Source organism: Thrips palmi, unplaced genomic scaffold (assembly GCF_012932325.1).
Source record: "Thrips palmi isolate BJ-2018 unplaced genomic scaffold, TpBJ-2018v1 HiC_scaffold_18, whole genome shotgun sequence".
Lineage (NCBI taxonomy): Eukaryota > Metazoa > Arthropoda > Insecta > Thysanoptera > Thripidae > Thrips > Thrips palmi.
The window spans coordinates 7,995,260-8,010,661 of record NW_023144627.1 but is presented as its reverse complement, the minus strand read 5'-3'; the positions used below and the strand labels follow the sequence as shown (position 1 = coordinate 8,010,661).

Sequence of the window (15,402 nt, the reverse complement as noted above, 5' to 3'; positions counted from 1 at the left end):
CGGCCCCCGCCGCCCCCGCCGCCCCTATTCCCCGAGCCTGACCCACACGCGACCCGCACACTGTGATGGAGTGCGGGCCGATCGACTTGGACCACAGAGTATGCGGCACTGCCAACGTCGGAAAAGAAAAGCACCTTGCATGTACGCGGCGATCGATAGCAAAGTAACTCACAAGGTTCAATCGTTGGAAATTCGAGTTCCTGCCTAACCTAACCTCCGTGAGGCTCTACAGGAGGCGCGTTGGGGGTCGTAACTCGAAGGTCATCATCCAGTCGGACTTCCTGGTGGGAACTGGCAGCTCCCCCTGCCCCCGCGCCTGCCCCCGCAGACTGATTCCGAGAGTCGATTTCGTCGCCCTGTCTCTCTCCCGCTTCGAGACGCCCCACGAGTGCGAGAGAGACAGAGCGACGACTCTCGGAATCGGTCTGGTGTTGGCTGGTGCATCCGGAGAGCGCCCCTGTCAGGGCGTGGCGCTCGGTGGCAAGCGCAGCGGGGTTGGAGGCGAATGACGTCATGCCCCCAGTAAACACACAGACAGACACACGCACACAGAGACACACGCACGACGCGAAAAAGCAGCGCAGAAGCCCCGCACCGCGCATCCGCATTCTAAGTCGAGAAGTAGGCGGGGGGTGTTTGCGCGGACTTTAAAAGGATGTTCCACCGAGAGAGTGAGAGAGAGAGACACGCTGGAAAGCAAACTTGTAGGTTTTTGCTGCAGGGCCGGCAGGCAGGCCAGCCAAACTTCTGGCCGCGCACTCGCACGCCATCCGCCACACAGTGGGCCAGAAGACCGGTGGAGGCGGCCAAAACTCTAGACGCGTTTTGAGCTCCAGAGTCGCTAAAGGGACTCGAATCGAACTTGTGACCCCACCAACGGATTCGTCGTTCGGAGAGCAATCCATTAGTGGGGTCACACGTTCGGTTTGAGTCCCATTCAGCGACTCCGAAACCCAAAACGCGTCTAGCGTTTCGGCCGCCTCCACCGGCCTTCTGGCCCACTGTGCGCCAGCGCGTCCGCCACCGCCACCCGGCGGCCCGGATTCTGTTGCTTCCTTCGTGCCACAGTTGCATACCGCTCGTTCCGTGTAACTACGGCGGTACACGCTGGGGGCGTGGCGGGGCGTGGCGGGGCGCGGCGGGGCGCGGCGGGGTTGGGCGGGGGCGGGGCGGGCGACCGGTATTGAGCGGGTTGCTTTGTACCCTTTCCCTCCACACCCCGCCCCACCGCCCTGTTACAGAAAAGGCTTGTCTGAAAAACCGATCGCAGGGAGCCGGCGACGCGGACAACGTGGTCACCTCGTTTTGTCGGAGGGGAGGTCCGCCAACCGGAGAGAATAGTATCTGAATAGTATCTTTGAGGACCAGGACCTCGAAATCCTCATAACTTTAACGAGGTCGTGACAGCGTTCAAACTGTCCCAGCTCTGGGGTCGCGTGGCCGCGTCTGGGGACTGACGGTGTGATAGGGCCTCTCCGAATCTGCGTTTCAAAGGCAGTGTCTGGAACCGCATGGCCCGGAGCCGCCTGGAGCAGCCCGGGGCCAAGACAAACTCCAGCCCGCTCCAGCCACAGTATGGCTCACTCACCTGAGGCGCCTTGCGCCACGAACCGAACGTCAAACGGTGGCGATGAATAAAACATACTGAACGCCAAAGGGATTTATTTGCATGGAGCACAGGTGCGGTCTGGAACGGCTTTTAGCTGAGCAGGGCGGTGACGAGATTCGAACCCGCGACCGCGCGCCAACCCGCCTCACAGTGGGCCGGAAGACCGGCGAAGGCGGCCAAAACTCGAGACGCGTTTTGAGCTCCAGAGTCGCTAAACGGGACTCGAACCGAACGTGTGACTCCACCAACGGATTCCTCGTTCGGAGAGCAATCCATTGGTGGGATCACACGTTCGGTTCGAGTGCCATTTAGCGGCTCTGGAGCTCAAAACACGTCTGGAGTTTTGGCCGCCTCCACCGGTCCTCTGGCCCACTATGCGCCTGCCTGCGGGTTGCGAAGGGGTTGCGAAGTGCGGGGAAGTCCTCGAGCCTGCAAATGCCAGCGGCCTGACATTTGCCTCTTCCCGGCAGGGAGGGGGGAGGGGCGGGGAGGCGTTTACAGCCCCTTGTCCTTTGGTCGAGCCCCCCTGCCCCTCCCTGCACCGCCAGACCCTCGGCCAGGCTGTCAGGTGGCCGAACTTGAAGCTTGTCCGTGCGGCCCTCGGCGACCCCTGAGGTTCACGTAGTGGTCTGCGCGCGAGCGGTTCGCGTGGGCAAACTGTACGTGTTGTGTTGACTGGGTCGCGACTCTGGGCGGCAGGGGGAGGCGAGGGGGCAGTCTATACATATCCCGGCGGGCCGGTCCGCAAACGACGACTAGACAAGCCGTCCGCGTCGACCGACCGGTCGCGCGACTCCCCCAAACCTCGAATCCGCCAAACCAAAACGCGGCCGGAATTCGGTCGCCGGGGTCTTGAGTAACCGAGGCGGCATGCAGGGAGCATCTTTACCTCTGTTCGTGCCGCCCCGTCGTTTGACACGAGCGTCATCGCGGAGTGTCAATAAGACGGGGACCCGGGGGTCAAAATGGCGGCCCGTGCGAATGAGTGTTCCATACTACTGAGGCTGCGACACTGTGACACTCACCCCGAGGCTGGACAGGGAGGGGAACTTCTTCTTGAACATGGTGAGGCTCGGGGCACTCTACTCGGAGATCCAGCAGTCACGGATGCTGGACAAGACACACCATCACGCAAAGCAAACACACGCACACACACGCACGCGCAAGCCGCTCGGACGCGAGCGAGCTTCAAATTAATTCCGGGCCGCACGCAACAAGCTCGCACGCCCCGCGCAAGCACAGCACGCACGGCACGCACTGCACGCACCCCAGCGCACGCGTGCCGGGCCAGTGGAGGGGCCGAAGTGCCGCGGACCCGCCTAGGCCGCCTAGGCTGCGTGGCTTCGGTTCGGAAGTCTCGCCCTCGCCGCTCGACTCGCCGCTTGACTCGGCGGTCCGAGGGAAGGCCTGCAGGCCTGCAGGGAGATGAGGGACTAAAAATACGGAACCCCGAAAGCCCCTGCGCCCCCACCCTGCCCCACCGCACCACGACGGCGGCGCGACGACGCACAGTGGGCCAGAAGGCCGGTGGAGGCGGCCAAAACTCTAGACGCGTTTTGAGCTCCAGAGTCGCTGAACAGGACTCGAACCGAACGTGTGACCCCACCAATGGATAGCTCTCCGAACGAGGAGTCCATTGGTGGGGTCACACGTTCGATTCGAGTCCCATCGCGATCGCGACAAGAGTCCCCGAGAGCCATTGGACCGCGTTGGGCGGTGGACGGCGAGCTGAAGTCCATTGTCCAGCACAAAAACGGGGCACCGAAGCGCACCGCGGCCGCGGAGACGGAAGGAAAAGAATATCGGAGAATCGGAGCGCCGGCCGCGGAGATTTTTCAAGGGCGTCCTCCAAACTGAGGGGCGGGGCAGCAGGCCTCAGTAATTCTGTAAACACGCCTTGGTCTGGAAATTTTTACGCACCACGTGTTTAACCTAGCCTAACCGATTGGGGGATTCTTTCCGTAGGGAACCGACACACACACTCGCACACACACAGACAGACGCACTCGCGTGCGCACTCACGCAAGCACACGCGCACGTTCGGGGCTTGGTTCGCGGCGCCACGGTGGAGGCGGTGTGCCTCTGCGCGCGGCCGGCTGCACTGAAGGGGCGTAGAGTCTAGAGTCGGCAGGGCAGCGAGCAGGGCGCGTTGCCCGGCACGGCGGGGCGCGGAAGGTATTTTGGTCCTTGTCTCCCTCATCCGGCCGCGCCGTGGGGAGGACAAGGATGGCGTCACCGACGCCTCCGCCTCCGAGCGCACCGGGACAGCGGACAGCGTGGCGCTGACTTCACATCGCTTGGCTCCGGATCGGACACACGCACAGTGGGCCAGAAGACCGGTGGAGGCGACCAAAACTCCAGACGCGTTTTGAGCTCCAGAATCGCTAAATGGGACTCGAACCGAACGTGTGACCCCACCAATGGATTCCTCGTTCGGAGAGAAGTCCATTGGTGGGGTCACACGTTCGGTTCAAGTCCCATTTAGCGACTCTGGAGCTCAACGCGTCTGGAGTTTTGTCCGCCTCCACCGGTCTTCTTCCCCACTGTGACACGGCAACGGTTCAACCTTCAGTTAACCTCGCGCTGATTCTTAAATTTTCAACAACTCGGTGAACTCGGAGGCACTCTTGTGATGAGGGCAACCCCCATTGGACTTGGTTCCGTGAGGCCCCCCGAGAGCTGAAGGCAGGAAAGCCGACGGGAAGAATGCCCGTGACGGGAATAGATGGCCACTGCTTCCAAAGGCATCCCTGGACCGGCACTCACGCACTCCACGCGGAGTGCACGCGCAGCGAATGCCGGGGCAGGCCGTGGCACGGGGCGCGGAGGAGAGATTCAAGGCGCGGGCTAAAAATAAAATCCAAATGGAATACGGGATCGCGTCCAGCGCATCAAGAGGTGCTCGGCGTGTCTGGGGGCGCCCCACAATGGTCCAGAAGACCGGCGCAGGCGGTCAAAACTAACTCTAGACGCGTTTTGAGCGCCAGAGTCGCTAAATGGGACTCGAACCGAACGTGTGACCCCACCAATGGATTCCTCGTTCGGAGAGCTATCCGTTGGTGGGGTCACACGATCGGTTCGAGTCCTGTTTAGCGACTCTGGCGCTCAAAACGCGTCTACAGTTCTGTCCGCCGCCACCAGTCTTCTGGCCCACTGTTCGCCCTGGGGCTGCCTCGGCTGAGCCGTCATCCGGCGGACGCATAACTCTGGACGTCGCTCGAGCAGCGCTGCCACACAAGAGGGCGAAAATACCCACGATGCGCCAGTGTCGAAAGGGTTGCCAACCCACTGGGCAATGGCTTCGCTGTCGAGAAGTCGCCTAGTGGGCAGGCTGAGGTTGGCGGCCCTTCCGACACTGGTACATCAAGGCCATTCTGGCAGGACTGGGTGCGAGTGCAAGCAGGCTCTCCGAACGAGCAGTCCATTGGTGGGGTCACACGTTCGGTTCGAGTCCCATTTAGCGACTCTGGAGCTCAAAACGCGTTTAGAGTTTCGTCCGCCTCCACTCATCTTCTGGCCCACTGTGCGGGCAGCCGCCGCAATCGTGGCGAATAATCTGGGCGAACGCTCGACCTGCTTCGACCTCGTTCTCCTCCATCTCTTGGAATGACTCCACGAATGGAACCATGATGGAACGGACGGGGGAGGGGGGGCATGGCGGCGTGGGCGGCGTCAGTCGGGCCGCGGGTCGTTCTTCCTCAAGGACAGGGGGAAATGATGAGGGGTGAGGGGTGGGATTACGACCAGGGGAGTTGCAGACTTCCAGCAACTGGAATCGCTCCCTGGAGCGCGGCAGCAGCAGCAGGCGGCGTCCAAAGTCCAGAGCACTGTCGTAATTTGCATGGCGGGCCAGGCGAGGGGTGAATCACTCAGCGTTCTGGTGTACACATGAGTACATGAGTACGGGTGAGTACACCTTGCTTAACTCATAAATTTTACAATTTTAAACGTTGTGAGGCTTTATTTAGCGTTTTTAACGGCACTCAACGTTAAATTGGTCGAAAAACTAGTACATTTTTCCCTTTTTAAACTTGTGAGTACACTGAGTACGGGCAAATTAGTACACATGAGTACACTAGTAATTCACCCCTCGGGGCCAGGTGCTACGCGGTGCACACTGTAAATTCGCAGTGTAGGAAGGCGTGCAGTCGGAAGCGGCTCGCCGGCTGGGCGCAGCGGGCGCGGCGAGCGCCGCGGAGGTAGGCAAGCCCGTTGGCAGTGCAGCGGCCCGGCTGCCTACAGTGCCAGGCTGGCCGCCGCCACAGCCATCCCTCCAGAATCCCAGCTCTCCTCGCAGTCCTGCACACTGATTCCGAGAGTCGTTTCTATCGCTCTGTCTGTGTCGCTCCTAAACGGGACGGTCCATGAATGCGAGAATGACAGAGCGACGGAGACGAAGCTCGGATTCAGTCTGCTGGGGACTTTCCTCTCACCGAGTGGGGTTGCACAGTGGGCCTGAAGACCGGTGGAGGCGGCCAAAACTCTAGGCGCGTTTTGAGCTCCAGAGTCGCTAAATGGGACTCGAACCGAACGTGTGACCCCACAAATGTATTCCTTGTTCGGAGAGCAATCCATTGGTGGGGTCACACGTTCGGTTCGAGCCCCATTTAGCGACTCTGGAGCTCAAAACGCGTCTCGAGTTTTGTCCGCCTCCACCGGTCTTCTGGCCCACTGTGGGTTGGCTACAATGTCCCGGCAAGGTCAGCCGGACGGGGTGCTTCCCCTGCTCCAGGACGTGGCGGCGCGCGGCCGGGGCGGCGAAGCCTGGCGCCGTGGCCCATATACGGCCTGGCAACGTGGCGCCGGCGGGGCGCCCGTCGCGCAGGGTAGTTACTTTCCTCGAGTATTTCCCCTAATTCCCTGGCCGCCAAGCCATGGCCAAGCCCTCCAAGGCCGCGGCATTCGTTATCCCGTCTGCAGTCTCATGCGCTCTCATGGGCGCCGCGAAGGGGTGCGAGAGAGACAGGAAGCAGTCTGCTGGCTTCAGAGCTGCTCAAGGCGTTCGAGGGCGCGGTGGCGGTGCGGGGCTCGGCCCGGCCGCGCCGCCTCGCGTCAAACATATCGGGCCAAGGTTGACGTACGGCGGGCAGGGCCAAAGGCAGGGCCAAGCGGCGCCGCCACCACCACGCAGCACGCAAGAAGGAGCACTTTTGGAACTTCAGGCGTTCAGGCGTCACGCACGCTGTCTTTAAAGAACGGCAACGCGCAGTGTTGCCACCTTAGTGGTCAAAACTCCCACGATGCACAGGTGTCGAATAGGTTGCTGACATCGGCCAGCCCACTTCTCGGTTACAGTGGCCGGCTCAGTGGATTTGACCGTAGGACTCTACTTCTCGAGACCCACATTGACTGGGACGTAGGCAGACTGAGTTTGGCAACCCTTTCAACCGAGGGGGTAACCACTCGCGTAATACCCTGTACACAAAAACCGTGTATTACGCGTAATACACGTGGTCGTAATACCTTTTTCGGGTCAAATGTGCCAAATTTTTGCATTTTTAGACCGTAATACACGTGTAATACCTCCGTAATACAGCGTAATACCGAGTAGTCTGTACACGATTTCTTGAAGTGTTTACCCCCTCGCTTTCAACACTGGTGTATCATTGGGAATTTCCGCCTTTTTCTGCGGCAACACTGGCTACGCGTGCTCTAGTGACTTCCAACGTTTTGCTTACAGTGTACAAAACAGCCGTCGCACTGCGCCTTTCCAGGTTAGGTTAGGTTAGGTCAGTTTGCCCGCGAACGGCAGCGTGGCGGCAAACAAGCGCGGCCTTTTATTGGCCAGCCAGGCGTAGCCAGGCGGGGCTTAAGTCAATAAGCCGCTGTCTTCCGGTGGATGGAAATAGCCCCGCGGCGGTTTTCTCCAAGGACAACGCGGAACCGGCAAGGCCGGGCAAAGGCCGGGCAGGCAAGGCCGCCGCGCCACCGCCTTGCATGCGCCGCTCCAATTGGCGAATTGGCGGGAAATTCGCGGTTCGCGACCAAGGCGGTGCTTTTGCCGACCTCTCCGGATCGCAATCCGTCTTCTTATCTGCACCATCCCGCCCTTTTACGGGGCGCCGGAACGATTTGGAGTGACTATCACTATCGTGCGGTGACGTCAGGCCGTCGGGCAGGCCTGCCGGGTGAGTGTTCGGGCCGGGTGCCAGGGCGCGGGGGTTGGGTCGGTACCGGGGCGCACAGTGGGCCAGAAGACCGGTGGAGGCGGCCAAAACTCTAGACGCGTTTTGAGCTCCAGAGTCGCTAAATGGGACTCGAACCGATCGTGTGACCCCACCAATGGATTGCTCTCCGAACGAGGAATCCATTGGTGGGTCACACGTTCGGTTCAAGGCCTGTTTAGCGACTCTGGAGCTCAAAACGCGGCTAGGGTTTCGGCCGCCTCCACCGGTGCTCTGGCCCACCGTGGGGCGGTGTGAGGGCTTGGTGCAGGGCAGGGTGCCGGATGGGGTCGCCAGGTGGGGGTTGGGGTCGACCGGTGGGTAGGGGGTCGAGGGGTCGGGCACCACGGGCAAGGTCTGGAGAACGGGGCCGGCCGGGGAAAGGGTCGGAGAAGCGAGCGGTGCCTGCTGGTGGGGTTGGTGGGGTAGGGCGGGAGTGGGGGTGGGGCAAGAAATGGCTTTTCGTGCAAGAGGTGCGGGGGAGAGGCACGCGGTGTTTGCAGACACGGGGCGCTGGCTGATGGGGAGACATGCCAGCAGTCGAGGAATAAAACTTGATGAGGAAAAAAAGGAGGGGTGTCCGTCCACCCAGCCAAGGCAGGCCAAGGTGACATGCGTCGCAATGGTGTGCAGGAGTACGCCAAGTTCCAGAAAGGATTACTGTTGCGAAGGAAAAAGGAAAAGCATGCAAAACCAGGAGGCAAAATAAGTGCACAGATGCGCAACTTTACTGAAGCGTTTGTTGCGCATCACCAAAACATCCTCTGTTTTGTGTATTTTCCATAGCTTTCAACTGTTTAATCAGAACCCAAAAAAAGTGCAAATCATATGAAAACAGAAAAATATTCCAAAATAACGTATACAAAAGGACGAGCCAAAACAAACCACAAAATACAAGACATTGCCAAGAAAACAAAGTAAATAAAGGAATACACGCAGAGAGGCGACGGAATAGTGCGAGGTGGCGAGGCGTGGCGTGGCGGTGCTGGGCATGGACCGATGGGCCTTCGCCTAGGCGTTGGCGGGGCTACACCTGGCGGCCTGCATGTCCTGCAGCCTCCTGCACTGCAGTGCTAGACGCAGAGACCGCCCGGGCCGCAGCGCAGGGCAGCCCCGCGCGTTCCAAGACGGTCATCGCATGCGGCGCGTCCGGCCGCGTCCGGCCCGGCCGAGAACAAGACGGACTCGAGGGCGGCCGACCTGCAGTGGCGTGGCAGGGTAGGGTTGCCACCTGCAGCGGCCTGCAGTGGCGTGGCCGGGTAGGGTTGCCACCCTTGGTGCCACCTGCTCACCTTCTGCTGCTCCGGGGCGCGTTCCGGCGCGGGCGCGCTGCTGCCGCCGCTGCGGCCGGCCGATTGCTGTTGTTGCTGCTGCTGCTGTTGTTGCTGCTGCTGCTGCTTGAGTTGCGCCGCGCGCTCCTTGTCCTTGTGGTGGTCCTTGTCGTGGTGCCGGTGTGGGTGTGGAGGGGGGTGTCGGGACATGTCCGTCAGGGACGGCTGCAGCGTGGTGACGAACTGCGCCATGCTGCTGGTGGCCGCGCGCGCCGCGCTCGCGAAGGTGCCGGCGGTCCCGGGGGTCCCGGGGGGCACGCCCTAGGGCACGCCGATGGCCACGCCCGCGACGCGGACCCGGGACGAGGTCGCCGCCAAGGGTGCGGGGCGCAGAGCAGCGCGGCACCAGCAGGCTCGGCGGCCTCGGGGCGTCTGCAGTCGCGACGCGGAGCAGGCGAAGCGCACCGCCAGCGCGGCCAGCACGCTATGCTTCCTGCAGGGCGGGAGGCGCGGGAGGCGAGCGCCACGGCCAATGGCGGCCCGGGGCGGGGCGGCCGGGCGGGGCGGTCCAGCTGCCAGACAGAGACAGCGATGCTCCTCTCCGACGCGGCGCGCTGCTACGCCGCTACGCTGCGGAGAGGGAAGGAAAATCCATACGGACCCCATCCCTCTATCCCTCTCCCTCCGCTGGATCGCGGTCCGCGGCGAGGGTGGGGCGGGGGCGGTGCCGGGGCCGCCCGGTGGCGCAGGGCGAAGCAGGGCGTCCGGAACGCAACGCGGCAACGCGCTCGCAGAAAGCCCCCACCCACAAGGTCCATCCCCCTCCCGGACAAAGGCGTTGCCTGCTCGGGGCCTGCGGGACTCAGGGCGCCGCGGGGTGTGGTCGCCGTGCCGCGATTCGCACTCAGCATGACCATCAAGGCAATGACGGCTGATGACAGCCAAATATTTGTCCCTAGCGTTTGGAAGGAGGGAAACCCTCGGGGCGCACGGCCTTACTCGTGTCGAACACGCAGCGAGCCGCGAGCGTGCAGCGTGCGTATCGGGGGCAATTTGCAGAGGCCACTTTCGCTTTCTGGGTTATCGCTCGCTCTGCACCGCAGGGTGGGTCCGCCCCGCCTGCGGGGTAGGCAAGCCTGGGCAAGCCTCGGGCGGGCGTGTCCGGCGGGCAGCCTACCCGCACTCCGCACGGCGCTCCGACCAACCCCCCCCCCCCCTCGCTGGGGATAATCTGCACCGCTGCTCACTATCAGCGGAATGGAGTGGGGGGGCATCCAAGAGCAACACGATGACAGACAAGCTAAATTTTTATTCATCTAATTTATATGAAACAGAGTACCAAAATTTTAATATCTCAATTGTTTCCTCTTTGATGACTCATAAAAGCTAGACATGACAAAACAATTGACAAGGAAGAAGTGGGATTCAAGAAGAAACGTCACTATCACAAATTATTTGAGCTACTGTCAAGACAACACTGACTGAAGCATTTACTTCACAAGATGTTTAACAGTCTTATGAAATAGGTACATATATATTCCCTATTTAGTCACAGCACGTTAGAAAGAATCATACTTTGCCAACAGAGCAATTTTGAGAAATCTAGCCAAAATATATGTCCAGACTTCAGATGTTAAAATAACAACACCCACTATATCCAGACAGTACAGGGTTTTGTTACAGTTAAAAAAGTGAAAAAAAAAAAAAAAACAACAGATAATAAATAATAAAAATGGTATCAATAAAAAGTTAGACAGAAATTTTGTTACTGGTCTGTTATGCTACATGCAATAAACCGGTACACATTAGCTCAATTTGCTAACAGTATGTTCCATAAGGTCATAATGGAAGTGGGTTTCTAATGAAACTATCATTTACAGCAGTCATAATACTGATCACCAGATAGTCACATAAAAGTTTCTCTTAAAAGGACTTTATAATTTATGCATTGTGACACTATTCAAAATAGTTTATGGTATTTAGTTAACATACACCAAAAATACACGGTGAGCTTTACAGCCGCCTAAGATTCCTCACAACAATGGTACCCCACATATTAAATACGTAGTTATCACATGAAGAAAGATGCTTTGTTTTTCTTCAACACTAAAAACAAACACAAAATTAAATCATGACTACAGAAGCAAGATCAATTACGCATTAAGTTAACAACGCCTGAAGCACTTCAAGCACAACCATCGTAGTCCAAAGTTCAGGAAGAGAAGCTTTGAAAATGTTTCATTTGAACAAAGGCTTTGCAAGAATGATTGTTCTGCTACAAAGAAAAAGCAAGATTTAAAAAAAAAATCATAAGAGGTAAACTTGTCTTGGCATGATACTCAATAAATGCACTGATCGAACTTGTATAGCCCGTCATGTTTCATTTCAACAACAAAAGCAATGATGAATGTGGAATGCTGAAAGGCTGCAGGCATAACAAGCTCATTTGAGAAAGTTAACATCACAAATAACAATCACCAATTCCATACGATAAAAGAGAGCATGACCCGTTTCACAAATTATAATTTAAGTTAATATTTGGTCATACAGCACTACACTTAACAGTTTTAATCAACAACTATAAGAGCAGCTCTCAGCCAGAGGGGACAAAAGAATTTCATAATTGTTATTTTGAAACTCACCAGGAGTATCAACCAAATTTCAGGCCTAAAATTTCAATTTAAGTAAACTATCATTAATCATCATCCTCATCATCATTAAGGTCTTTTAAATTATTTCGAATATGGTACCCCTGGCCGTTATCACTGCTCGAGTCAACTCCCCTTGAAACTCCCCTTCTTGGAACTATCGAGTTGGAGGGTCGGGAGCTCTGTACTTCTTGGTTGACTTTCCCTGTAAAGAAAAACAACAATATAAAAATGGGCCTGGAAAAAAAAAGGACAAAAAAAGCCACAGGGCAATCATGCAAAAATGTAAATTTTTTTGAAATAGGGAGCACTTAGTTGTTAGAAAAGCATGGAAAATTAAGAGTAAAATTGGAGAAGGAAAAATACACACGTGAAAAATTAAGTTTTCCTGCCTTCTGCTTGGGAATAGCCCCAGTAGCTGACGTTGGTCGAGAGTCACTATCATCACTCCATTCACTTGCCCTGAAAAAGACGCACACACATTATTAACAGATACTTAAGTATGAAAAGCAAAGAAGCTGCTAACCCTGGTCCGTCTACTTACACAGTGAAGTTGCCACGTAAGTCATTGTAGGAATTTGATATATTGTTCTTGCCTCGAGAACCTGAAATTTCAACATTTGACCATTAGTAGATCATCAGCAAAGGGGCTGAAATATCTAGAAACAATTCGTCCTACAGAAAGATAATAAAAGGGCTACAATGTTGGCAACAACAAGAACCTGAATCAGGCTTCATTTGTGGGGGCACCACTTCGGTCGCAACATGTTCAATTTTGTGGAAAGGTTTTTTCTTACCCAACATAATAGATGATGACACTTTGCCTGAATGAAATTCTTTTTTTGTTTTGGTAGTGGTAGCAAAGAGATCTTGAGATGCTCTGGTCTGAGCAACCTTAGGTGTGTTACTTGATGGCTTTGTTTGGTAAAATGCACTTAAGCTGATTTCACCAGGTTTTTTGAAAGAAGAGCTAATGGTGGTTCCAGGGACTTTGTTTAAAATGTCACTGGATTCATGCCTTGTGTTCCCGGGAGCTTTGACAACCAATTTCTTGTCACAAGACTCCTTTTTGAAGTCAGTAGAAAATTCCAGGGATTGAATTGGTTTAAACCATTTTGATACAATCTCATCTATTGGGTCAGTCTGGCAATGTACTTCATGTTGCCGAGGGGGACTTTGGGGAGTTCTCAGGAAATGGGGATCCTTAGGCTCCCCTTCCACTGGAAAACATATTTAGAGTAAAGCCCAGTGCATGCGTCCTTGCTGAGCCTCTACGTATGCAAAAATCAGGGGCAATTCATCTGAGGTAGGTTGTGGCTCATACTTCAGTAACAGAGCAAAAAAAGACAAACAACTCAACTTACTAGAACTATTGGGTTGATCCGAGTCTACAAATGTGTTGTAGTTGTTTTCATCATATTTACGGGGACGTAATGTTTCTAGAGTTTCCTTTGATTTTCCAGATGGAACATCCTACAGAAAAATCGAAGAAAATTAACAACACTCATTCAGTTGTAAATAATAATCAAATTCTTTCCATTTGCCTGCAATGCATACCTGTGGCTCAGACCAAACAGGCGTAGCTTCAGATATGTTTTTAGGATTGTATTCACATACATCCTGAAACAGAAGAAAATAATGAATGAGTGAAATTGGAAATCTGATTAAGATTAAAACCAGATTATTGCAAGAAAGACAATCAAACAGACCTGATGCTCAAGAAGCAAACTTGGAGGATACCCTTCTTCACAGAATTCACATGGTAAAAAATAAACACCATCTTCTTCTAACTCATTTTTTAAAGACGCTTCACTTCCTTCATCAATTGCGTTTCGACGCATGTCAACATTGCATTCACCTATGTCATTTCTGTGCCTGTCAACATTCACCTTCCCAACATGAGCAACAGCATTTCTCCTCGAGTCACGCATGTCAAATGACCCAGCGTTTTCTTGTTTATCCCTGGAATCTTCCCAAAACTCATTCATCCTTTCCAAACTGCCTCTGGACAATCCTCCATCAACTTCATTCACAACAGACAAGTTTTTCCTCATGGTGGAGTCATTTTGACTTTTCTTCGGTCTACCAAAACTGGCAATATCCATTCTGCAACCAGTCTGCGAAGAAATAAAATACAACAATAATCTACACCACGTCATTGAGCCATGAAACTTCTCTAGTATAATCTATGTCTGAAATCTGAAAACTTACTTGATGAAGAATTAACTGGTTAACTGGAATCATCGCCTCACAAAACTCACATGGTAGAGCAACCAAATCTGAAGTGTCATCCAGAACATCTTGGAATGGTGGAGGTGATCTTGAAACATATCTTTGAGGTTCCCCAGATATAGGATATGCCACACCCGGATAATGAGTAGTTGAACCAACAGCATTTTGCTTCTTCAAAAGATTGGCAAATAAGCTGTGCATGTCATCTACATCATCATCATCATCAATAAATTTTCCAATATTGAGCTGGGGCTTTGAGTTGTTGTTTGATTTTGTTGGTGTAGAGCGACCCTTGATGTCGTTTTTAATCCAAGTGGCAGTTGGGCCTGGCTCTAAAAATATATTAAAATTAAATTATGTCCAAAAAATTAGAACATACTACCAAATACAATGTTTAAGACCTAGAGGAAAAAAAATCTCACCATCGTCAAGTTTCAAGAAACCATGATTTGAATCAATGTGCAATTGCTCATATTTCAGCATAACATACTCTCCACAGTCCTCACACTTCTTGGTGCGGCTTCCACAATAGTCTTCATGATGGCTAATTTCGCTAGCTGGCATTTCCAGTTCACAGTAAAGACAACCCTGCTGACGGGACCGGCATACTGTTTTCTATGGTAAAACAAGTCAAAGATAAGATTCAAGGCTTATCAGTCGTACAGATGACATTGTAAATAATCATGATATAACTACTTCAATTCAAAGAAGTTGTAAGCATACCTTGTGAGTGTCTAATTGAGGTCTCTCAACAGACATGTGACAGTCGGGACAGTTGACTTTTGAATGAAACTCAAAATCATGTTCCTCCAAACCCGAACGGGGCACAGCTTCACCGCATTTGTCACATTTCATTAAATTGCGTTGACAGTGAAGGCTGTGAATTACATAGTTGCTGGCTGCGATTGGGCGTTGACTGAAAGTAAAACAAGCGCCCAGGTTGAATCTGATGATTTAATGAGTAATTAAGAAAGGGGAATACCCTTATCAAGAAGGGAAATGCAGTCGAACAAGCTATAACCAATATTGCAGTCTCATAGTGGGACAGGTGGGACCATCATCTCAAACCAGATCAATACACCAGTAGATAAGCTGCCAGTTAAAAACGGAATGGTTGGGTAACATTCATTCTGTGCCTACTTTAAATAAAATAAAACCTCACCAATTGGAACACAGAGTGGTTGCTTCTTCCATGATCTGCGGGGACTGCAGTGCGAAACGGACAGGAACTAGGCAGGACGGTTCAAACGAGTCGCAGTCACTAAGCAACCGAAAAAGCTACGCTGTGATGACTGAAAGCCGCACTATCAATGAATGCTCGAAGCCAAGATCACATTTATCGCCGCTCCAGTACAGCACTTGCGCTCGTTGCTCGTTCGTTGGAACTGAACAATTGACAAGAAGAGGTGGAAAAGAAAAACAAACCGAGCCTTTGCGAAAAATTCGCAAACGTAAACTCAGTACAGTCTCACAAAGTT

General features: G+C 54.1%; 2 protein-coding genes across 7 annotated transcripts in view; both read right to left on the bottom strand.

Moving 5' to 3' along the window:
- LOC117645322 (ankyrin-3-like) overlaps nt 1-2,905 on the bottom strand; it is a 44,459-nt gene extending 41,554 nt beyond the window's left edge. For 3 of the 5 annotated variants that reach the window (XM_034385413.1, XM_034385414.1, XM_034385415.1), the window contains exon 1: nt 2,635-2,903. In XM_034385413.1, coding sequence (XP_034241304.1) covers nt 2,635-2,673 — 39 coding nt within the window. In that variant the 5' untranslated portion in view covers nt 2,674-2,903. Of the gene's footprint in view, nt 1-2,634 lie in introns of all 5 variants that reach the window. The other 2 variants (XM_034385416.1, XM_034385417.1) reach the window with 2 other exon arrangements.
- Nucleotides 2,906-10,333: 7,428 nt separating this feature from the next.
- On the bottom strand, nt 10,334-15,340 carry LOC117645483. Of its 2 annotated transcripts, XM_034385726.1 has the most exons (11): nt 15,087-15,340; nt 14,648-14,840; nt 14,347-14,539; nt 13,904-14,256; nt 13,402-13,809; nt 13,250-13,312; nt 13,057-13,165; nt 12,490-12,912; nt 12,237-12,297; nt 12,063-12,154; nt 10,334-11,897 (listed from the first exon to the last, which is right to left on the bottom strand). In XM_034385726.1, exons 1-11 carry the CDS (start codon nt 15,116-15,118, stop codon nt 11,740-11,742), a joined length of 2,085 nt encoding a protein of 694 aa, XP_034241617.1. In that variant the 5' UTR covers nt 15,119-15,340; the 3' UTR covers nt 10,334-11,739. The 2 variants fall into 2 exon arrangements, with proteins under 2 accessions (XP_034241617.1, XP_034241618.1); XM_034385727.1 differs by lacking the exon at nt 12,490-12,912 and having other exon boundaries at nt 15,087-15,339.
- Between the last annotated feature and the right edge of the window lie 62 nt (nt 15,341-15,402).

Excerpts from the sequence above, each read along its gene's own strand:
- LOC117645483 (XM_034385726.1), bottom strand. The coding sequence starts at position 15,118 with ATGGAAGAAGCAACCACTCTGTGTTCCAATTG. Across the intron at positions 13,810-13,903 it reads ACCAGTTAATTCTTCATCAA|ACTGGTTGCAGAATGGATAT; the intron begins GTAAGTTTTCAG and ends ATTTCTTCGCAG. Across the intron at positions 13,313-13,401 it reads GTTTGCTTCTTGAGCATCAG|GATGTATGTGAATACAATCC; the intron begins GTCTGTTTGATT and ends CTTCTGTTTCAG.